The 24,324-nt window shown below is 45.9% G+C and overlaps 1 protein-coding gene across 5 annotated transcripts; it reads right to left on the bottom strand.

Annotated features, from left to right (window-relative positions):
• Positions 1-1,724: 1,724 nt before the first annotated feature.
• On the bottom strand, positions 1,725-18,137 carry LOC133381668 (zinc finger protein 501-like). 5 transcript variants are annotated; one of them, XM_061621034.1, is made up of 6 exons: positions 18,054-18,137; positions 16,079-16,166; positions 15,635-15,863; positions 14,472-14,656; positions 10,305-10,431; positions 1,725-6,723 (listed from the first exon to the last, which is right to left on the bottom strand). In XM_061621034.1, the coding sequence occupies exons 4-6, from the start codon at positions 14,538-14,540 to the stop codon at positions 5,402-5,404; spliced, it is 1,518 nt and encodes a 505-aa protein (XP_061477018.1). In that variant the 5' UTR covers positions 14,541-14,656; positions 15,635-15,863; positions 16,079-16,166; positions 18,054-18,137; the 3' UTR covers positions 1,725-5,401. The 5 variants fall into 5 exon arrangements, with proteins under 5 accessions (XP_061477018.1, XP_061477017.1, XP_061477020.1 ...); XM_061621033.1 differs by having other exon boundaries at positions 16,089-16,166; XM_061621036.1 differs by lacking the exon at positions 15,635-15,863.
• Positions 18,138-24,324: the final 6,187 nt, after the last annotated feature.

The raw sequence follows: 24,324 nt of genomic DNA, 5'->3' as shown, positions 1-24,324 counted from the left end.
CCTTAACCCATCGGAGGACTGAGTGGCAAGAGCTGCTTCCGCCCCCCCCACTGCCAAAATGTTTCTCCCTCCTGTCTGTTGGGGAGGGGTGCAAATGCAACCCCCCTCGAGTTCCCTCCTTCCCCCACCGGCAGCAGGAAGTCTTCATCAGAAAGGGGGGCACAATAGAGAAGGGGACAGGAGAACGGGGGTCTCCATTCAAAAGGGGGGAGGGTGTGGGGCTGGGGCTGGCATGAAGGAAGCCTGCGCTTGTGCATTTGCCCCCACGTTACGGGTGCCACTTGGAGGAAAAATGAGATATAAATGCATAAATAAATAAATAAATAGGTAGGTGCAACATAGGGGTCATTCAGTGTATGGGGGGACAAGGAGGGCCTCCTAAATGGGGCTGCAGGTGCCTCTTCCTCAGAGGGAGGCACAGTCTGCCTGAGCCCTTTGCAAGCTGCCCCACGCTGCTCCTTGCAGCTTCCGATGCCAGGAGGTTGAATGGGGCTGTGGGGGCTGCTTCAAAGAGCAGTGATGGGAGGTAGTTAGTGTGGGGGTGTGTGTTGCAGACCTGTTCCCTTTTTGGGAGCAGGGCCCCAGCCAGGTCCCTATGCATGAGCCAATCAGTAGGAGAACGGAGAGTAATAGCCACTGAGAAGAGTTCTTGTTGTACTGATTGGAGCCAATCGGAGTGAAAGGAGTTGAGAGGGTCACTGAGAAGACTCTTCTCAGTAGCTAACACACAGGCTTCCCCACTCCTTCCATGCTGATTGGCTCCTAGGTATGTCTGTTGCAGCAGAGTGTGCACTCGTAAGACAACAGGGAGACAAAGGAAAGTAGGAGAAGGGCTGTGGCTGTGAGGGGTGTGGCGTGACCTGAAGGGACACTGTATTTGCCGCTGTGCTATGGGAGAAACTTCCCCCTCCTTCAGCAAGGCCTCCCCCTCCCCCTCCAAAGTCTCCCCTGGTTCCAGCAAAGGGACTATTGGGAGCCCCACTTTAAGCATCTTTGAATCATCATGGAAGCGCTGCCCTCCCCTGCCCCACATTTGAAATCATGTATGATGGCAGGTGTGGGGTGGGTGGCCGTGGCTTCCCCAAAACAGTCTCATGGGCCAAAGAGGCAGGTCTGGAGGGCCCAGATTCTCCCCCCCCCCCGGGCTGAAGGTTCCCCGAACCTGGTTTAGAGATTTTAAAAATACAAGCAGTTCATAAATACTTTTGAATAAATAGAACAAGTAGATCCTGGCCATTGTAGTTAGCAGCCATGCATAGCCTCTGTTAATTTATCTAATTATAAAGCTGTTTTATACTATAGCCAGCATGGATTGTTTTGCATTCTGCAATGTTAAATTGAAAATACCCCCCATGCCATTCTGATGCTTCCCATAAGCTCATTTCAAACCTTACAAAACTCATAGTCCTGAACTCAGAAATGCTTGCTTAAATGTAAATGTACTGCCTTCAAGTCGATTCCGACTAATGGCAACCCTATGAAGAGGCTTTTCATGGTAAGTGATATTCAGTGGGGGTTGACCATTGCCTTCCTCTGAAGCTGAGAGGCAGTGACTGGCCCAAGGTCACCCAGTGAGCTTCGTGGCTGTGTGGAGATTCCAACCCTGGTCTCCCAGGTCGTAGTCCAACACCTTAACCACTACACCACACCCTTTGATTTTTCTTGGTGATACACAAAACAGTCAAAGTGGGATAAAGGTCTGATGTGGATGTGGCTGGAAATGAAATGAATCTTTATTGCTCAGAGCCATCGGCTATCACAATTAAACACATATAAAAGGGAAATACAAAATACATAGTAAAATACATGTCATATTTCAATAAGACACAGTTCAACAACATACAGTAAAAGAACAACAATACATGTCAAATAAGATTTCCTCTCCTGAGTGAAAGATACCCTTTCTGGCCGCATGTACTGCCAAAGGCTGTTTCCACTGCCTACCTCTAGCATACTACAACCCTGCAGTATAGTCCACTTTTCTTATACAGCTGTTACAAGCAGCAGTCGTGGCTGACTTTGGCTCCACGTTTTTCATTCCTAGGGATCTAAAAATGACCCTCCGGTCTCTCACAGATTGTTAGCCAATCAGGTTATTGATTACCAGTTACTGAGTTTTCCATTTTTTTGTAGTTTCATGGAGTGCCTGATTGTACTAAGAAGGGATGCTATGCAGTTGTGTGGAGACCCAAGAGAAGACACAAAAGGCCTTTTCAAGGCTTTACTCGCTCTTTAACATTTGCTAACACAACTCTTGTATGCAGTATATCACTTCGATACACACATACCCTATTCTAAAAATCAAAGAAAATAATAATCGATATACTATTCCAGCGCGGCAGAAACCACTCTGGACCAGTGGATCAAGCCAGGAGTTGAATGATGTTGTAGGCAAATGAGGTGTGCCCCCATAGGCTGTCATTGGGTTTTTTAATAGACTTTTACTCAAGACTTCTTGTCAACATTCCTGGGCAGTTCCCACCTTACGGCTTATGATCAACTTGTGCCTCTCTGTTATCCTTATACAACAGGAGTGGGGAACCTCAGGCCCGAGCGGCCAAAGTCATTGCTCCGTCTGACCCTGGGGACTCACCCCAGCCCATGCTTCCCCCTTCTCCTCCTTGAGTGTGCTTGCTTGGGTGGAACATGCACTTGAACACTTGAGCCTATTGTGCCAGGTACAATTTACATCAGTTGCTTCACTCGCTCTGCCCCACCAATGACATATAGCTCTTGGAAGGTTGCCCAAAGGGAATGTGGCCTTGATCAATTGGAAAAAGAAAAATCTGGCTGGCTACCACGAGATGTACTGGCCTTGCCTGCTTAGAAAACAGTTTTCCTTTTTGCAGTGACTGAAACCAGCTTCAAAACGTATGCAAAATACATCAGCAGAAGACCAGCGTTTAGTTTATGTTAAGCACTGCTTACACATTAATACATCAAAGCACATTATCCACACAAAAACAAACAAGCATTAAGATGCAATGATTACATGGGAAAAGAACGTGTTAATCTATATCAGAGTATCTGGTAAAGTAGCCATTATAGATATTATCATGCAACATTAAGTAGTAATGTAACTATTGCTAACGCTTACATTGGCCCACCTGAACTCCACCACCCTCCTAAGTAAAGCTTCCTACTTTCCAGTTGCCCCAATGGCATGTTTCCTTCATTATTTAAGGTACAATTGTCTCATACTGTACCTCCTGAGCCTGCCAGCCATTCCCCTCTATGGCCACACTGCCTTTCCTGGGACCCTACACTAGCCTACTGGCTCAGGTGCAGTGCAGGATGCTATTTATTATTTATTTTGTTAAATTTTTATACCGCCCCACTAGCATTAGCTCTCTGGGTGGTGAACAAGAAGAATACAATAAGAACTGTCAGTAAACCAAGACATGGACAGTTTGGTAGTTGGGTTTGTTGACTTTTAGGGTTTTCCCCTGTCCTTCATTCTCCCTTTGTGGCTGTATGTAGTGTGGTGGTTATGGTTTCAGACTGTTGAGGTGCTTTGCCCCAAAAATAGGCTGTCTGAACTCCACACTTCTGACTCCGTGTGTATCTCCAGTGGGGAATCTCGTGCCCCTGAAAAGGGCGTTTCCTGTTGAGAGTTCTGCTGCTGCTCCCCTAAACTGTGCCTGTTCTCTGATTGTTGCTGCTGCTGCCTTCGCAATCACTTTGCTATCACTTCACTAGTGCAGTACATTCAAGTGCCAGTCCAGCTGGCTTCCCTAGATGGACTGGGGAGGGAGCACCATCTCCTCCTTAGTTTCAGGCAGCAGAATGCCTGGGGCTGACCCTGACGTCAGCTTACCACGGAGTGGTTTTCCATTCCGCTACAGCTACTGATTTACAAAGCAATGCTACTGTAGTAGTTTGTATTCTCATCAATTACAGTTGCTGTGATGGCTCTCTGGGCATTCTGCATACCTTTACACTATAAGAACATAAGAGCCTGCTGGATCAGGCCAGTGGCCCATCAAGTCCAGCATCCTGTTCTCACAGTGGCCAACCAGATGCCTGGGGGAAGCCTGCAAGCAGGACCCGAGTGCAAGAACACTCTCCCGTCCTGAGGCTTCCGGCAACTGGTTTTCAGAAGCATGCTGCCTCTGACTAGGGTGGCACAGCACAGCCATCATGGCTAGTAGCCATTGATAGCCCTGTCCTCCATGAATTTGTCTAATCTTCTTTTAAAGCCATCCAAACTGGTGGCCATTACTGCATCTTGTGGGAGCAAATTCCATAGTTTAACTATGCGCTGAGTAAAGAAGTACTTCCTTTCAAACTATATGGTAACTGACAAGTGTTCTGTTTTGTAAAGGTCAAAATACTTATGCATATATTAGATTGCGATTCGTTTCCATCAAACATTACTGTTTACACTTTTTTTGTGTCTACACGGACTGATGAAGCATCTGATGAAGTAGACCCTGTGAAAGCTCATGCCAGAAGTGAAAAACCATTTGGCTCCACGAACCAAATCCTTACCACAATCTACCTCGTGGACCAAATTTGACAGGAGGGCACAAGTGGTGTCCTTATGACATCACATGATTGCACTTAGATCTCCCAGGCTTGAAGGGGTGGGTGGAAGGAGACTTGCAAAGGCTTTGTGAGTCTTCTCCTGCTTCCCTTTTAAGTCTCTGAGATCAGGGAATAAAAGGGGGAGGGGAGAGACTCCCAGAATACTTTAAGGCAGCCTCTGCACTATTTGACCAAAAGGCACTGTCTTAAAGCCTTTCCAAAAGCCTCTTTGAAGTAGCTCATGTGTGTGAACTACTTCAAAGCGCACGGATGAATAGGGATTAAATCTTGCCGGCTTCCTTGCTAATCTTCTTCCCTGTTGGGAGTAGGGTTACATAGCCAATGGAGAATTAAACCCTGTCCTTCCATCACCACTGAGATCAGATGACAGGTGAGTAGATATGGGTTGAGGAAAACGGCTTCATGGGCCAAATTGGAACCCCTAGTAGGTCAAGATTGGCCCACCGGCCAGAGTTTTCCCACACTAGCTTACATGAGATTTTTCAGATGCCAAAAAGACTCATCCCTCTTTCCATACTCCATTAATTTTTACTGTCTTCCTTTCATGGGTTCGTTCATGTTCAATAAGACTTTGGGTGTTAATAAAGGTCTTTTAACCTCAGATGAGTTTCTATAGTTTCTTCCTGGGTGCATTCTTTTGTGAGAAGTAAGGGAACTTCTCTCACTAAAGCTCTTTGCATTTCATACAATTATAGGGTTCCTCATCTTCGTGGGTTCTTTGATACACACAAAGGATACTACATAAAGTTCTTCCTACAGTTAAGGGGAATACTCTAAAATTCTTTCTACACTCTAAGCTTTTAAATTGTTTCTCCCCTGTATGTGTTCTTCAATGCTGAGTAAGGTAAGCATTCTAACTGAAGCGCGGTTTCTCCCCTGTATGGATTCTATAATGCAAAGTAACATTACTGCTATGACTAAAACTCTTTCCACACTTCATGCATTTAAATGGTTTCTCTCCGGTGTGGGTTCTGTGATGTAAAGTAAGATGACTTCTCTGTCGAAAGCTCTTTCCACACTCTTTGCACTGAAAGGGTTTCTCACCTGTGTGTGTTCTTTGATGTTTAGTAAGCTGAGAATTTTGGATGAAGCACTTTCCACACTCCATGCATTTAAATGGTTTCTCCCCTGTGTGGGTTCTGTGATGTAAAGTAAGGTCACTGCTCTGTCTAAAGGTCTTTCCACACTCCATGCATTTAAATGGTTTCTCCCCTGTGTGTATTCTATGATGTAAAGTAAGCTTACCGCTCACACTGAAGCTCTTTCCACACTCCTTGCATTTAAATGTCTTCTGTTTTGAATGGATTCTATGATGTAACGTAAGGCTACTGCTCACACTAAAACTCTTTCCACACTCCATGCATTGAAATGGTTTCTCCCCTGTGTGTGTCCTTTGATGTTTAGTAAGGTGAGCATTCTGACTGAAGTGCTTTCCACACTCCATGCATTTAAATGGTTTCTCCCCCGTGTGGGTTCTTTTATGTAAAGTAAGGCGACTGTTGTGACTAAATTTTTTTCCACACTCCATACATTTAAATGGTTTCTCCCCTGTGTGGATTCTCTGATGTAAAGTAAGGCTACAGCTCACACTAAAGCTCTTTCCACACTCCATGCACTGAAATGGTTTCTCTCCTGTGTGGGTTCTTTGATGTAACGTAAGGTGACTGCTCTGTCTAAAGCTTTTTCCACACTCCATGCATTTAAACGGTTTCCCCCCTGTGTGCATTCTAAGATGTAAGGTAAGGTGATCATTCCGACTGAAACTCTTTCCACACTCCATGCATTTAAACGGTTTCTCTCCCGTGTGGGTTCTTTGATGTTTAATCAGGGAAGATCTTCGACTGAAGCTCTTTTTGCATTCCGTGCATTCAAATGGTTTCTCCCCTGTATGGATTCTGCAATGTATATTTAAATTTGATTTATGTTGAAATATTTTGCCGCACACACAACATGTTTTGTTGTTGTTTCCTCTGTGATCTTCCCGCAGGATCCGGGGTTCTTGGATATCGGCACCCTGAGAATTAGACAATTTCATCTTCCCATTCTTTGACAGGCTTACTTCATGCGTTTGGCATTCTTTTTCATTCCCAAACATATATTTTCCTGTTTCACCCATAGGTGTGTCAGATGATACCACAGACGTCTTCCTATAATTCCCATTGCTCTGCTCATTATCTGGGGAGGGGATATGAGAAAAAAAAATGAATCATCACAAGTTAAGCCCATTATTATCATTATTTTGGCACCCCCCCCATTCTCCCCTTTTCTCTTTATGCACAGTAGAAGCAGAAGACAACTGCATAAATGTCTTCCTGGTCCCTATGTGATCTATGCAGGCACAGCTGTGTCTGCCCCCTGCCCCGGATGTGTTAAGCGATCTCATGATGCATTATGGAAGGGGGGGGGGAAGAGAAGTTCAAGAAGGCTGGGGAAGAAGGGACCAAACTGGTATCTGTGGCTCTTATTAATTTGGCTGGTCAGATATAGGAAACCAGGAGGATGCTTTAATGCAGAGTCAGACCACCGGTGTCCATCTAGCTCAGTAGTGTCTAAACTGCTTGGCTGTCGTTCTGCGGGGCTTCAGATGGGGTTCTGGAGATGCCCAGGACTAAACCTATGACCGTTTGCATGCAAAGATTGTGGTCTAAGTCTGAGCTTTGGGCTTTCCCTAAAGGCAAGGGTGACCCCAGACCAGCACTACACACATCTACAATGTTGTTTTGTTCCCATTATAATAATCTTTCCCAAAACATTTCAGAAATTGGTGGCTGCCATTCCCTTCCCTTCCTCATAGTCCTACCAAATTTTTTCTTCTCCTCCCAACCAAGAGATCAAGCAGGACCCACCTGGTGTTTGTAAACAGGCACTCACTGAACATTAAGCTCAGCTCAGCAGTGCTGTGTAAGCCAAGCCATCTATTTTAATCTGGGGCATATCTCAGCATGGGGAAGGGAAACCTTAAGCTGCAGGTCATCCCTCCTCTTTTAAAGAAGAGACCTGCTGGACCCAACTAGATGTGTATGGGAAGCCCACAAACAGAACTGGAGGATAATAGTTCTTTCCCGCTGCTTTTCCCCTGATTCTGGGGGTAGCATGTAGTCATGATGATGAGTAGCCTTTGAGAGCCATGAATTTGTCTAATCCCCTTTTAAATCCTGATGGGTCTTTCCATCCCAGGCGACAGCAGAAAAAAGATACCAGGGAGGGGGGCACAAGAGCGGCAAAGTGGATGGGGTGGGGACAGCATTATCCCATACTACATTTCTGAAACAGAAATAATGGTACATTTCGCATCAGGGCTCCACTGCAAACATTTTCTTCCCCCTAAAGAATGTCTTACTGATTTTTTTTCAGAATCAACTTTCAAGTGAACATGCTTAGGATTGCAGCCGTATTTTAATTTCCAGTTGATGATTCAGTTACAGTTTGTATAGTTAAAGTGATTGCTCCCCCCCCAACCCCCCTTTAGGCACCGGCTATGCAAAAAATGAAGTGGAAAAAGTGTGAATTTGGAACAACCAGAGAATCTTCCTCTATGAAAATGCAAAACAACGTAGGGTGAAAATTCGGTTCTTAAATTGCCCCACTTAAATTGAGTGAGAGGGTGGTGACCAGACTCAAAAGGCTAAAATCTATCTGAAAATATTTATTTTAAATACATCAGCAGAACATCAGTGAGCACATTTTAGCTCATGAAAGATATGAGCATAAGAATATCAAACTGAAATCAACAACACCTTACACATGAATGAATCTTGGGAAGGGGAAGATAAGGAACAGTCTATGCAAATAATGGTTATATGGAAAACAAAACAGAATTGGCCCACCTAACCTCCACCAGCCTCCTAGTCAAATGTTACTACATTATCCTAGCTGTCTCAACTACGTGACCTTTTCTTCTGAGAGATGAGCCTAGCTATGTAACCACAGTGAAATTCTGCTATATTTCCGGTGCCAATTGAAGACCTTCCTCTTTCAACAAGCCTTTTAAGTCGAGACCTTATCCCAGTCTGTGTCTGTGTTGGAATTGCTTTTTAATATGTTTTTAAACCTTCTTTTTAAAAATGTTTTTAATATTTTTTTTTAAAAAAAGATGTTTTGAAAGCTTTTTTAAAAAATGTATTTTAAAGTCTGTTTTAATGATGTTTTAAAGTGTTTTTGTTTGCCATCCTGGGCTCCTGCTAAGAGGAAGGGTGGGATATAAATCAAATAATAAATAAATTAGGCTCCTGTGGTCTTAGATGTATATTACTAGAGATCAATTTGGTATCCAGGATTTGTGATTCTGGAAGAATCCCAACAAAAAAACAGTCCAGGAAAACATTAAAGAAAAATGTTTTAAAAAAACAAAACAGCGATTTCTGAACCAGTGCAAGATTGTCACAAGCAGCAAAAATGGAATCTATAAACAAAGTTTTCCTCTCTGCATGTGTTTCAGAGAAGACAAAAGTTATAGCACTAAAAGACAATGGAGTCCAGAGGAAAGAAGTACTACTCCTCTCTCTTCCCCCAGCAACCCAAATACCCCTTTCTTCATTGCTGATTGGCTCCTTTTTCATGCCCCCCCTCGTTCACAACTAAATTTGGTTCTGCTCTTGGTAAATGACAGGTCACAGGTAAAACTCCTGCAGAAACATTTTCCATTGTTTTAGGGGGGTTGGGGTTGGCATGATTCCAAACCTTATCAGGGTCTAGGGAGCCTCATGTGGCTCACCTAGCACTGCTAGTCACATGGGGTAACAAATCATGTCCCTTCTCCATATTAAATGCATTGTCCTAGTTCAAGCAAGATCTTGCCACCATATCTGCTGCTTCTCACAGAGTCTCTCAACCAAAGTTTTCTTCCGTTCCATTCCACAGCTTCTGGAGTGATCACCTTCACCATATGCACAGATTTGCCCGCAAAACTGAGGCCACTAACACAGGGAATGCAGCAACGTTCTTGCAGAAATTCTGGATCTTACCAGGAATGTCATGAGCCTAGGCACGGACCCCTCTTCCAATCCTTGTGGACAGGATCTAGGCGGTCACAGCGCTGCTCTCATCCTGATGCAAGCATGGCAGTGCCCACCTCAACTCAGCAAACTGCCACCACCACCTCTTCTTGTGCCCAAAAGGCAAACACTTACCTTTGGGCAGAGGAAGGATGAGAGAGAGAGAGAAGGAACAGATTCTCCCAGGCTGCAGTTAAGCATCTCTTCCCACTGCACAGCATTCCCACCAAGGAGAAGGTGCACAGTGTCAGTTATCTCATGGGGATTCAGGAGAAGATGCCCTGCTAGGGCTTAGGAGCCCATGCCTTCTCCTCGCCTGCTACAAGGTAAGTTTTTTGGTCTTGGGACAGCGGACAGCAGCCAGGATGGGCACTTGTCAAGTGTTTGCAATGAATGATTGAAAAGCCTCCAAGAACGCAGGAAAGTGCCTTCTAGCAGGTCAGACTCTTCGTCCATCTAGCCCAGCAGTGACTACTCATACTAGGAATGGATTTCCAGGACCTCAGGCAGGGGAAAGGCCTTTCCCATCAGCTGCCACCTGTTCTTTCCACACACCCCAAAATGTCAGGAATTGAACCCAGAATCTTCTGCACGTAAGGCAGGTACTCTCCCTGAGCTACAGTCCCTGCCCTCCCATCCAGAGCACACGGCCTGGACACCAATTTTCAAAACAGCATCCACAGAGTGCAGGGATCAAGGACACAAAGAATGAGCTTAAACCTTGAACCTTTGCCAGTTACGAGGAAAAAAAGGTGTCCTTACCTAGAGAGGCCACCATGTCATAAATCTCCTTCATGACTTCCCTATGCAGAGCTCTTTGGCTGGGATCCACCAGAGCCCATTCCTCCTCCGTGAAATACACGGCCACCTCCTCAAAGGTCACCAGACTCTGGAAGGAAAAGAAGAAAACAGGATTTCTCCAACAATTTTTTTTTGGGGGGTGTCCTGGAAACCCAGGCCAGTTAGCTTAACCACAATTCTCAGTGGTGCCCCCCCTTATGGTACCTTCACCCCAGAGACGCACGCCTGTTGCCATCATTATCTATCGTTAGGCACCAGGCAAAACATTCCTCTTCTCCCAGACATTAGGCTCTTACATTTTTCAGGGCTTTTGACATTGTAGCCCCTTTTAGCAGGAGGGTTGTTCCATCATCTTACCCATGTATTGTATGTTTTAACTTTTTATTTGTGTTCATTTTATATTGATTTTAATCTTTTTTATTTTACGTCACTTTGGGTTCATTTCTATGAAGGGACTAATAAATTTAATAAATAAATAACTATTCTGGGTAAATTGGTGGAAAACATTTTGTTTTTATAAATCTATCAGTTTTTCATAGTTACAAGCATATAACCAGGTCATCACCTATGAAATGTACAAACCTCTCGGTGTTTTACAAGAAAACCTTTTGACAACCCTCCACTCTCTCTATCCCCTCCCGCCAAAAACAGGCAATCTGTATAGTATGATCTTCCCACACATGTCCATTAAATCATCTTGACCAACATATTTCCTTCCTTTCTTTTTTTTAATCCTTCAATCTGCAGGTTCTCTTAGGATATCGTTCCACAAGTGTCCACGAGTGGAAGGTGGATCCCTTTAATGTTCTTTGCTTTCTATCTATTGAATAAAACAATACCCGTTGTTTATGAATTTGTCACAGTCTGTTTCCTAGTTACCTAGTTTCAGACACTGTGGTAGCTTTTCCATTAAAGCTATCTTCCATACATTGCGTAACCATTGTTTTCAAATGTGGAGAGGGCAAAATGGGGAAGAACTTCTGGCCGAGTGAAGACGCTGAGGCAGAATACTAAATAGGCACGGGGGGGGGGGGCAGAGAGGAGGGAAACAGGAAAAATCAACTTGCAGTTGTAGAGAGGCGAAGTGCTGTGAAAGAGAAACAGGAGCTATGAAGCACTCCTAAAAACAGCCTGTGGTCTGAAGGCACATAAGGCCAGCTCCCTGCTGAAGCTAAGTAGGGTCAGGTCTGGTCAGTGCCTGGATGGGAGACCGTCTGGGAACTATATGGAAGCCGCCTTGGGTTTCTATCGTGGAAAGAAAGGCGGGGTAGAAATGTAATAAATAAATAAATTATAAACATGGATTCAACTCATTTGAAATGTGGTGTTGGAGGAGAGCGTTGCACATACCATGGACTGCGAAAAAGACCAATAATTGGGTGTTAGAACAAATTAAACCAGAACTGCCACTAGAAGCTAAAATGATGAAACTGAGGTTATCATACTTTGGACACATCATGAGAAGACATGACTCACTAGAAAAGACAATAATGCTGGGAAAAACAGAAGGGAGTAGAAAAAGAGGAAGGCCAAACAAGAGATGGATTGATTCCATCGAGGAAGCCACAGACCTGAACTTACAAGATCTGAACAGGGTGGTTCATAACAGGTGCTCTTGGAGGTTGCTGATTCATAGGGTCACCATAAGTCTAATCGACTTGAAGGGACATAACAGCAGCAACAACAACAAAAAATGGATAATCTGTACCTCAGAAGGAAGTTTTGATTCTGGCCTGGAGAGGCTTTAAGAGAGACTCCATTATACCGGAGGGGGGAGGGTGGAATATGGATTTCAAGGAAGTTCCAGCTCAAATATAGACAAGTCCATAATTGCATGTGCACTTTTGTTTTTTACCAGACCCTATTAACCATGTCAGTTTGTGACCTTGCAGTGCCAAAAGTTAGGAGAGAAAAGGGCATCTTCTTTCAGAGGCCCTCCCGATTCAACACGGAGGGGCATGTTACTGAGCTCAGTTGGGGGGGGGGGGAAATCCACAGAATTCATTAGAAAAGACAATAATGGTGGGAAAAACAGAAGGGAGTAGAAAAAGATTCCTGAACTTACAAGACCTAGACTTACAAGATCTGAACAGGGTGGTTCATGACAGATGCTGTTGGAGGTATCTGATTCAGGCTCCTGTGGACTTTTATGTTTATTAATGGAGATCAGTTTGGTGTCCAGGATATAGGATGCAGGGAAAGTCCATGCAGATAATTGTTGTTGTTGTTATGTCCCTTCAAGTCGATTACGACTTATGGCAACCCTATGAATCAGTGACTTCCAAGAGCATCTGTCGTGAACCACCCTGTTCAGATCTTGTTTCATCATGTTAGCTTCTAGTGACAGTTCTGTTTAGTTCTAACACCCAATTATTGTGCCTTTGTTGTTGTTGTTATGTGCCTCCAAGTCGATTATGTCTTATGGCGACCCTATGAATCAGTGACCTCCAAGAGCATCTGTCATGAACCACCCTGTTCAGATCTTGTAAGTTCAGGTCTGTGGCTTCCTTTATGGAATCAATCCATCTCTTGTTTGGCCTTCCTCTTTTTCTACTCCCTTCTGTTTTTCTCAGCATTACCTTCTCTAGTGAATTACATCAACCCCTAAAACAAAAGAAGCCAATAAGCCATCAAGAAAAAGGTTTCTGAGATGTTGGGGAACAGAGAGAAGTGGCACTTTCTTCCCCGGACTGCATCTTAGCTTCATCCTTTTTCTAATGTCTTTTCAAGATGATTTCTTCTTTGGAACACTCAGGAAAAAAAAACTTTGCTTTTAGGATACAATATGCAGACGATACCATACTACTAGCAGAAAACAGTAATGATTTGAAATGAATGCTGATGAAAGTTAAAGAGGAAAGCACAAAAGCAGGACTACAGCTGAACGTCATGAAGACTAAAGTAATGACAACAGAACATTTATGTAACTTTACAGTTGACAATGAGGACATTGAACTTGTCAAGGATTATCAATACCTCGACACAGTCATTAACCAAAATAGAGACAATAGTCAAGAAATCAGAAGAAGGCTAGGACTGGGGAGGCCAGCTGTGAGAGAACTAGAAAAGGTCCTCAAATGCAAAGATGTATCACTGAACACCAAAGTCAGGATCATTCAGACCATGGTATTCCCGATCTCCATTTATGGATGTGAAAGTTGGAGAGTGAAAAAAGCGGATAAGAGAAAAATCAACTCATTTGAAATGTGGTGTTGGAGGAGAGCTTTGCTTATACCATGGACTGTGAAAAAGACCAATAATTGGGTGTTAGAACAAATCAAACCAGAACTGTCACTAGAAGCTAAAATGATGAAACTGAGGCTATCAGACTTTGGACACATAATGAGAAGACACGATTCACTAGAAAAGACCATAATGCTGGGAAAAACAGCAGGGAGTAGAAAAAGAGGAAGGCCAAACAAGAGATGGATTGATTCCATAAAGGAAGCCACAGACCTGAACTTACAAGATCTGAATAGGGTGGTTCACGACAGATACTCTTGGAGGTCACTGATTCATAGGGTCGCCATAAGTTGTTATCGACTTGAAGGCACATAACAATTTTCTGCGTGGACTTTCCCTGCATCCTATATCCTGGACACCAAACTGATCTCCACTAATATACATAAAAGTCCACAGGAGCCTGATTCCTGCAATTTCCCTTTTGATTGGTAGCTATGCTCATCTCTCACATTAAAAGGCCATGTAATAGAGACAACCGAGACAATGCAGTAACATTTCACGAGGGGCTAGTGGCGTTTGGGTGGGATCCAGCAATGCTTAAGTTCTACTTAATTTTAATCTTGCATATTGGTCCTCTCAGTAGAGTCACATTTGTAAGTTATGTTGCATATTCATATTCTATTTTGTTTTCTCTATCCAAGATTCATCCAGGTACAAAAAGCTGTTGATTTCTGTTGGATATTATTACGCTCATATCCTTCATACGTTGAAATGCACACACTGGTCTCCGGCGGATGTATTAAAAATAAATCTCCCCAAACAGACTTTAGCCTCTCTGGACCTGTCTGGTCACCGCCCTCTTGCCCGTTGGGGCAAATGAAGAACTTCATTTTCAGGATGCACCCAGGCTGAGTCTCTGTCCTTCCCCGATGCTCGGGCCCTTACCTGACGGGGTTGCACGGCAGCTGTTCTTGCTTCGCCCCAAGGAAGAGATGGCGGTGCCTCTAATGCCATTGCACCGCCTGCAGGGGAGATGAAGGAGGACTTGCAAACTTGGCCGCCTCTCACAGATGTTGCCACGACACACTTTTAAAGTCAGGAGCAGCTCTCAAGCGGGGTCATACCGGTGCCTACAGGGGAGGACCAGGTGATGGGAGGAATTTCATTGTTTATACAAATTTGAGTTTCAGGAGTTTTAAATATCATAACCTGCCTCAGTCTTCTGGGTAACTGCTCTACATAAATGGTCCTATGGCCATAGAGGCCATACAGGTTCCGTTCCGGACTGCCGCCATAAAGCGGAAATTGCCGTAAAGCAGAACCCATTGAGGATAATGGGGCACGTTGCATGAAAATGCCGCAAAATGGCACAGAAGCACAAAACTGGCTTTAAAACGGGGAGTTTCCCCTAATTGAAAGCCGCCACATAAGCGGAACGCCGGAAAGCGAAGCGCCGGTAAGCGGGGCCCTACTGTACTACACGGAACACACCCAATCTGGTCTGATCTTGGAAGCTCAGCAGGGTCAGGCCTGGTTAGTACTTGGATGGGAGACAGTCTGGGAATACCAGGTGCCGTAGGCTTAGAGGACGGCAATGGTAAACCACCTTTGAATACCTCTTACCACAAACACCCTATGAATATATCCAAAAAAGATTCATAGGGTCGCCATAAGTTGTAACGGACTTAAAGGGATATAACAGCAACTACATAAATGGAATTGGATGTCACATTCCTGTGTTTCTTTTCTTCATGCTCGGTTTACGTCTAGATGCAATGGGTCTTCACATTTAGGACCTAAATCTCTTTCAGACCCCTCCCCAGTTTCTTCCAGACTGCCTGGGAAGTTCTCCCTTCCTTCATCACACTCCCTCACCAGTTAATCCATCCGAGGGTTTGAAGAATTACTTGCAAAACGCCTACTTTAAGAGCAGCAGGACACTTTATGGGTATCAGCCACACGTATAATTAGCTCACTACAACTTCCATCATCCCTGACCACTGGCCAAGATATATGGACAACATATGGAGGGCACCAGGTTGCAGAAGGCTGCTCCAAGTTGAGCAGGCAGTGCACAAGGTGGAAAGCTTAATAGCTTTCTTGCTTACCTTATAGGGTTGTACTTAGGGCAAGTGAGAAAAGAAGTTTGTTTGTTTTTTACTCCTTATAGTTTTATCAAAGATATATCACTGAACGCTAAAGTCAGGATCATTCAGACCATGGTATTCCCGATCTCTGTGTATGGATGTGAAAGTTGGACAGTGAAAAAAGCTGAGAAGAGAAAAATCAACGCATTTGAAATGTGGTGTTGGAGAAGAGCTTTGCGCATACCATGGACTGCAAAAAAGACAAATAATTGGGTGTTAGAACAAATTAAACCAGAACTGTCACTAGAAGCTTAAATGATGAAACTGAGATTATCATACTTCGGACACATAATGAGAAGACATGATTCATTAGAAAAGATAATAATGCTGGGAAAAACAGAAGGGAGCAGAAAAAGAGGAAGGCCAAACAAGATATGGATTGATTCCATAAAGGAAGCCACAGACCTGAACTTACAAGATCTGACCAGGGTGGTTCATGACGGATGCTCTTGGAGGTCACTGATTCATAGGGTCGCCATAAGTCATAATCAACCTGAAGACACATAACAACAAGAATTAGTTTTATATTTCTGCCAAGACCTCCGTCTTATTTTGACACCCCCTCCCACCCTCCTTTTGTTTTTGCAGCAACATTGTCGCTGGGCCAAGGTCCCCAGCTGAATTTCACTCCTGAGCAGGGATTTGAACCTGGGTCCCTTTCGACTTAGTTCAGTATTTAAATCATAGGTATTCTTACTAAGACACACACACACGCATGTGCTTGCACAGATGTGCAGGCAGTGAACGCCCACAAGTTATGCCCATACAAAGTTTTGCACTCTTTATCCTGACAACAATCCTGCGAGGTAGGCTGGGCTGGAAAATAGCCCATGCCCCAAGGTCACCCACTGAGATTTCTAGCTGACTGGGGAATTGATTCTGGAGCTCCCTAGAGAGGACTTTTTTGGAGAGGGGGAGTTCTGAATTTTTCTGGGATTTTTCCCTAGCCCTCCATATTTCTTCTCACAGGTCGAAGCCCAGCACTCTGCAACCTCCTTGACTACTCTATGTTTGGATGTTGAAGAACCTTCCACCTTCTGCATGGCTAACAGAGTAGCCTATTCTAAGGATCGTATCCACTACTTGGATCATGGGACCCAGACAGCTCCTCATGAGGGAATATGGCCTGCAAGCTGGGAAAGAGCCTTCCGCCCGTCTCCAGCCACCAAATTCTATGCAGGCTCTCACCCTGGCCTACTTTGCAGAGTTGTTGTGGTGAGCATTGCTCCGGCATTGCGTTTTGGACCCTTTACAGTGCTAGGAGGCTCTCCGGCCAAGGCAGATGTTTAGTGGCGAGGCCAGGCAGGGGCAAGGCTGTTTCCTACAGTTCTGGGGCATACGACAACTCCCCCCCCCAGTAATGCTGTTTCCCCACTCAATCAGCCCCTTATCTATGGATTCCAAGAGGGGAACTGGGGAGGGGGGCTATTCTCCACCTCCCCCCAAAAGCAAATCCTTGGTGCCCCAACTTCACCCCAACTCCTCTCCCGGGATCAGCATTTTCCTTGCCAAGGAATCCCACAAGGCCTAGTTATCTTCCTGTTGTCTGTCTGTTCCACCCCCTCTGCCCCTCGCCCCAATTTAAAACCTCCTTCTCTCTTGGAGTCCAAAGGCTCCTCTCCCCCAGTTCTGGGGCACAAGGGGGCAGAGGAACGGCAAGGGGGCTTTCCCACTGTTGGAGGCACTCTAGTGTTGGGATGTCTCCAGCCCTGGGGGCATCCAAGGGGCAGCTGGGCAGGCATCTGCTTTAATTTGGATTCCTGCATCGAGCGGGGGGGTTGGACTGGATGGCCTTACAGGCCCCGTCCAACTTAAAAGAACAAAGGTTATTTCGACCACTGTCTCCCATCAAGTTGAATGGAAAGAAGTGCTCCCTTCTCGGGCTCTTATTGGGCACCAACCCTGGAGCCATTCAAGAAGCAGGTGGGCACCTGTCAGGTCTGCTTTAAGTTGGATTCCTGCAGCGAGCAGGGGGGGGGGTTGGACTCGATGGCCTTCCAGGCCCTTTCCAACTGTACCCGTCTATGATTCTACCTGGAGATGCCATTTGCGATTGATCCCGGGACTGTGTCAGATGCCACCACTCAGCACAGCAACCCCCCCCCCAAAAGGGGGTGCTTCCACTGCACCAAGCACCCCTTCTCACCCTCCCCGGGCTCCATACTCCCTGGGGAGGGGGCGGCTTGCAAAAAGGACATCGCGATGCAACCGCCGCAGCGGCTGGGGCCGCGCTTTGCAGCGGGGTTGCATGGATCAGGACCCCCTACGCATGGAGTCCCAGGGGGGAAAGGGCGCGGGGAGTGGGGCTATCCCCTCGATTTTTCTCAGCCCCCCCCAAAGCAAACCCTCCTCCTCTCTCCCCCCCCCCGCAACGTTGCACCTCTTTCTCCTCTGCACGATCCAGCCTCCCTCTTTTCCATACGAATATGAATGGAGACTCCCCCACACACACTTCCCCTTCCCATCTCCTCCCTAAAACTTCCTGCCTCTCTAGGAGCCACAGCTCGGTTCCTTGACCCATGGGAGAAGCCCCCTCCTCCCCAATCTGCAAGGCGGGGATTTGGGCCGCCTCCCCAAATATACAGCCCTCCCGCATGTTCCCAAGTCTTCCCTTTTTGGGACCCCCTTTTGCTCTTCCTCCCCTGTTGAAAGGGGCCGCACAACGGGGGATCTTTCCCCCCCCTCCATCATTCAGAGGGCAGATAATTGGGGCTGGGGGAGTTAGAATGGCCAGCAGGCCTGGCTAGGGTCTCACCCTCTCCCCTCAAGTCAGCTGCAAGGGGAACCTCTCCCTGCCCCTCTCGTCCTTACCAGTAGTATAATGGCTTATTTAGAAGCGCAGAGGGTCCCTTCATGATAGACACAGCTACCACCCAGGGTTGAGAATGCAGTTCCTTGCTAATGCCTTCTCCCACAACAGCAGAAGTCCCTAGGAGCCAATCTTCATGAAAGGGGGAGCGTGTTAGCTACTGAGAAGAGTCTTCTCTTTGGCTGACTCATCTCCTTTCCCTTGGATTAGCTTCATTCAGCAGGAAAAGAGAAGGAAGCATGTAAGAAGACTCTTCTCAGTGGCTAACACACTCCCCTTTCATGCTGATTGACTCATAGGTTGCTGGAGAAGTTGGGGCCCTGCTGGCCTTTCTGACTGAGGACTTTGTTGATAGCTTGTTATTATTCCAACTGACACTGCAGTTTGGAGAACTGCAGTTTGCCTTTTTTCTCTAAGAAGTTGTCTTGCAGGGAGTGTGACTGTGGGCCTGCATAGAAGAAACTGATGGGGGGGGGGAAACACCACTGGGATGTGTTACAGACACTTGAGAACAACATTTAAGAACCAAAACCGTTCCAATACTATATTTTAACAACACTTTCACAACCAAAATGCCATCTGGAACAAAACAGCCCAGAACAGCAACTTCCCAGCAAGCCAGGCATACCAAATTCACCAGTCACACATGACTAGATTACATTAATGCAATAAGTTGCAAAAGTTCCATGGAAGCCATGCTCTGATACCCATTCCTGGCTAGACTTAGTCCTAGACTTCCACATTACAGTACATTCTTCTTCAAGATTATCAATGCCTTGGCACAGTCATTAACCAAAAGGGAGACAATAGTCAAGAAATCAGAAGAAGGCTAGGACTGGGGAGGGCAGCTGTGAAAGAACTAGAAAAGGTCCTCAAATGCAAAGATGTATCACTGAACACCAAAGTCAGCATCATTCAGACCATGGTATTTCCGATCTCTATGTATGGATGTGAAAGTTGGACAGTGAAAAAGGCGGATAAGAGAAAAATCAACTCATTTGAAATGTGGTGCTGGAGGAGAGCTTTGCGGATACCATGGACTGCGAAAAAGACAAATAATTGGGTGTTAAACCAGAACTGTCACTAGAAGCTTAAATGATGAAACTGAGATTATCATACTTTGGACACATCATGAGAAGACCTGATTCACTAGAAAAGACAATAATGCCAGGAAAAACAGAAGGGAGTAGAAAAAGAGGAAGGCCAAACAAGAGATGGATTGATTTCATAAAGGAAGCCACAGACCTGAACTTACAAGATCTGAACAGGGTGGTCCATGACAGATGCTGTTGGACGTCACTGATTCATAGGGTCACCATAAGTAGTAATCAACTTGAAGGCACATAACAACAACAAAGGCACAACTTGCAATTCAACTTAGGTAGCTGGGACCATAACCTTGTTGTTGTGTAAATTTGTATTTTTGTTAAGCAGAGAATAACAGTGGTCTGAAATGCATGTGTCTGAATGAACCTGATTTAATGTTCAGTGAGGCGTCTTTGCATTTGAGGACCTTTTCTCATAGCTGTCCTCCCCTGTCCTAGCCTTCTTCTGATTTCTTGACTATTGTCTCCATTTTGGTTAATGACTGTGCCAAGGTATTGATAATCCTTGACAAGTTCAATGTCCTCATTGTCAGTTTTGAAGTTACATAAATCTTCTGTCAAGAGAAGAGAAAATGACGGAGGAATTTGGGATTGTTTGCTACCCATCCTTTGCCTTGCCAATTCCCTCTGAATGTTGGCATCCATCTGTCTTGCAGAAAGAAGCCCAAGTCTCTTCTTGGAATAAACTTTTTTTGGTCTTCATTTGCTGAGCATAATATTTACAGACCAAAGGACTGGCTACCTTCTCATGGTCCCAGCTCCTCAAATCCAGCCCTTGCTAGCCTGAAGAAAGGAATTCACAGTGGAGCTAATCAATCCTCTTGGAGGAAGGCCTGGAGATGGGGCAAAACTCAGCCGGCCCTGAAGCAGAAAGGAGCCCTGCTGCAAGACCAGTTGGGAGCTTTGTGGAATTCTGGGAAAGGAACGTGCAAAAGATCCTGGGAGAGGGCAATGGCAGCTCAGACCTCCAGCGCCAACCCTTCAGGGAGTTTTGCTACCAGGAGGCTGAGGGGCCCCAAGAGGTCTGCAGCCGGCTCCACCACCTTTACCGTCAGTGGCTGAAGCTGGAGAAGCACATGAAAGCTCAGATGCTGGACCTGGTGGTCCTGGAGCAGTTCCTGACTGTCCTCCCCCCGGAGATGGAGAGCTGGGTCAGGGAGTGCGGAGTGGAGAGCAGTTCCCAGTCGGTGGTCCTGGCAGAATAATAATAATAATAATAATAACAATAATAATAATAATAATAATAAATTTTATTTGTTGGTCGCCTATCTGTCCAGGTTAGTGGACACTCTAGGCGACTTACGATAATAGAAGCAGTACATAATATACAACATCATAAACCAGCAAACATAATCATAATCAATTTAAAAGCAATTCCAGTTAAAACATCATAAAAAAATTAATCCTCCCCAATTCTATAGGCCCGCCTGAACAGCCAGGTTTTTAAGGCTTGGCGAAGGCTTCCTCCTGAGCCAGGCCGAGGGGAAGAGGCAGGAAGAGGAGCAGGTGTGAGAGAGTATTTGCTAGATATTATCCGGAGCAAGAATGTCCTTGCCCAAAGGCCCGTGGTTCTTTATTTGTGGGGCAGGCCCTCCATGGGGGAATTGCAAGATGCTTGAAAGGGGTGAACCATAACGCTCAAGGGTGGGAGGAGGTCCTTCAGCTCCTAGGGCCAGAAGCACCTTTTTCCTAGGAGTAGAGGGTTAGTAATCCTCTGCAGCGGTACCTGGTGCCCATTCTGACTGGGGGGGGAGGCAGAAGGTGGGGAGCCCAAACAGTAAGTGGAGGCGGAGCCAACTAATTCTAGTTTTTTGCCTCATCCACCTCCTTGCTGAGTTCTATGGAGAAGCACTGAGACCAATGAGCCGCATTCTCCCACCCTGGGCCTAAACTAAAATGTAAATACCACTTTCCAAGGAGAAAATTCTCCCGCCCTGGGCCTTTGCCTGCGCCTGGCCTTTGCTAACTCCTCTTTCCTGGCTGGGATTTCTACTCCTCTTTCGGGTGCAGGAGGAGGCAGCAGTGGGCTGCGGTTTCCTTGGGGCAGAGACCACTCCGTCAGACGCTGCACAGAGCCTGCTCTTCAGGGGGATAGTGCAGGAGGGTGACGGAGGGGCCACCACCCCGGGTAAGGACTGTGGTGGTGCCCCCCCCATCTCAAACATGCCTGAAATCCATGGGCTGCTTTTATTTATTTATTTATTTATTAAATTTATTAGTCGCCCGTCTGGCTGGCTGTCCAGCCACTCTGGGCGACGTACAAGATAAAAACAATACATTAAAACGTTAAAATTTAAAACCATAACAGTAAAAACCTAACCCACCCCAAAAGCCTGCCTGAAAAGCCAGGTCTTCAAGGCCCGGCGGAAGCTCATCATAGAAGGGGCATGGCGGAGATCATTTGGGAGAGAGTTCCACAGGGTGGGGGCCACTATTGAAAAAGCCCTCTCTCTAGTCCTCACCAGTCTAGCTGTTTTCACCGGTGGGATCGAGAGAAGGTCTTCTGACGCTGATCTTGTTGAGCGGCATCCTTGACGATGCTGGAGGCGCTCCTTCAGATAGACTGGGCTAAAACCGTATAGGGTTTTAAAGGTCAAAACCAACACCTTGAACTGGGCCCGGTAAACAACCGGTAGCCAGTGCAACTCCTTCAGCACTGGAGTGATGTGATCTTGCCAGCGGCTGCCTTTAATCAGACGAGCCGCCGCATTCTGTACCAGTTGCAGCTTCTGGACCGTTTTCAAGGGTAACCCTATGTAGAGCGCATTACAGTAGTCTAGGCGAGAGGTGACCAAGGCATGTACTACCGGTGGGAGCAGATGGTTGGGAAGGTAGGGGCGCAGCCTCTGTATCAGATGGAGTTGATACAGCACCGCCCGGCTCACAGCCGAGACTTGAGCCTCCATGGTCAGCTGGAAGTCAAGAATGACCCCCAGGCTGCGGACCTGGTCTTTCAGGGGCAATCGTACCCCATTGAGCACCAGGTCCACATCCCCCAGCCTTCCCTTGTCTCCCACAAACAGTACCTCGGTTTTGTCAGGGTTCAGCTTCAGCTTATTCCTTCCCATCCTGCCACTCACCGACTCCAGGCACTTGGACAGGGTTTCTACAGCCAACCTCGGTGAAGATTTAAATGAGAGATAGAGCTGCGTGTCATCCGCATACTGATGACATTGCAGCCCAAATCTCCTGATGATTGCCCCCAGCGGCTTTATATAGACGTTGAACAGCATCGGGGAGAGGATAGAACCCTGTGGCACCCCACAAGTGACAGGCTCCTGTTGAAGAGCCTCTGTGGGGAGGGCGTTCTTTTAAGCAGGTCCATCACTTGGGGGTGCTGCTGGACCCAACGTGGCTTTGGTGGCTACGGGTGCCGTTTTCCATCTCCAGCTGGTCCACCAGCTTCGCCCCCTTTTGGACAGAGAAGAGTTGGTCACAGTATTCCACGGTCTGGTAACTTTTCCAGACTGGATTATTGGCAATGCGCTTTACATGGGGCTGTTCTTGAAGACAACTTGGAAACTTCAGCTGGTCCAAAATGTAGCAGCCAGATTACTGGCTGGGGTTCCCTTAGATATCATATAACCCCTGTTTTAAAACAGCTGCATTGGTGGCCGGTTTGTTACTGGGATGCAATCTAAGCTGCTCACGCTGGTGTTTAAAACCGTAAATGACTTAGGCCCCAAATATCTCAAAGGCCGCCTCCTTCCCTACAGACGCTCTTCTGCATTCAGATCTGCAGAGAGCGGCCTTTTGGTAATTCCATCGCCCTCAGATGCTCAGGGTGTGTGTGGCCCAGGAGAGAGAACTCTCTGAGGAGGCCCCTTTGCTGGGGAATTCCTCCAGGCCCCTCTATTGTGTAGTTTCCGTCATACACTGAAGATTCACCTCTTTATCCTGGCCTTTGACACCTGATATATATATTTTTCAGGACTCACCCTAGTCTTCATATATATATGAACTGAGTGCCAAAAATATAACCACTCTCTTTGCATGAAAAGAAATAAAAATAAGGAAAAGTGGAAACCTTAGATCTGGAATTATCTGTAGTTTCTGCCACACAACACATCAAATTATCAGACCCTTAATGCTTCCTTGTATTTCAGATAAAGCAGTTTCTAGATTATAAAAGAAAAGATCAGGAGGACAGATGCACACATTTGCATATCATGTTAAATATATTTTTTATGAAATCTAAAGCTGCAATCCTAAACAGGATTGCATGGGAGTAAATCCCATTGAACTCAATTAGCATGTCAATTATAGAATCATAAAATCGTAGAACAATAGAGTTGGAAGGGGTCTGTAAGGACATTGAGCCCAACCCCTTGCTCAGCGCAGGAATCCCAAGTTAAAGCATACCTGAGAAGTGGCTGCTGCTTAACTGCGTTCAGTGTTGGAGAGCCCACTACCTCCCTAGGTCATTGGTCCCGTTGTTGTACCGTTGTAATAGTTAGAAAGGTTTTCTGATGTTCAATCAAAACTTGAGTCCATTATTCCTTGTGTTGCACTCTGGAATGATCGAGAAGAGATTCTGGCCCTCTTCTGTATGACAATCTTTAAAGAAGAACGCTATCATATCTCCCCTCAATTTTCTTTTCTCTAGGCTGAAGATGTCCAGTCCTTTCAGTCTGTCCTCATAGGGCTTTGTTTCAAGTCCCCTGATCATCCTGGTTGCCCTTCTCTGAACCTGTTCCTGTTTGTCTCCAAACGCCGCCTAGAGTGGCAGATTATTT

This window comes from Rhineura floridana, chromosome 3 (assembly GCF_030035675.1).
Source record: "Rhineura floridana isolate rRhiFlo1 chromosome 3, rRhiFlo1.hap2, whole genome shotgun sequence".
NCBI lineage: Eukaryota > Metazoa > Chordata > Lepidosauria > Squamata > Rhineuridae > Rhineura > Rhineura floridana.
The sequence above is the reverse complement of the archived record's forward strand: the minus strand, read 5'-3'. Positions and strand labels throughout refer to the sequence as shown.

Bases quoted from the DNA above. Each gene is read 5' to 3' on its own strand.
- LOC133381668 (XM_061621034.1), bottom strand. From the start codon at position 14,540: ATGGCATTAGAGGCACCGCCATCTCTTCCTTGGGGCGAAGCAAGAACA. The intron at 10,432-14,471 runs GTAAGGGCCCGA...TTTTCCTTCCAG, and splicing joins CTGCCGTGCAACCCCGTCAG to AGTCTGGTGACCTTTGAGGA. The intron at 6,724-10,304 runs GTAAGGACACCT...TCCCCTCCCCAG, and splicing joins TGACATGGTGGCCTCTCTAG to ATAATGAGCAGAGCAATGGG.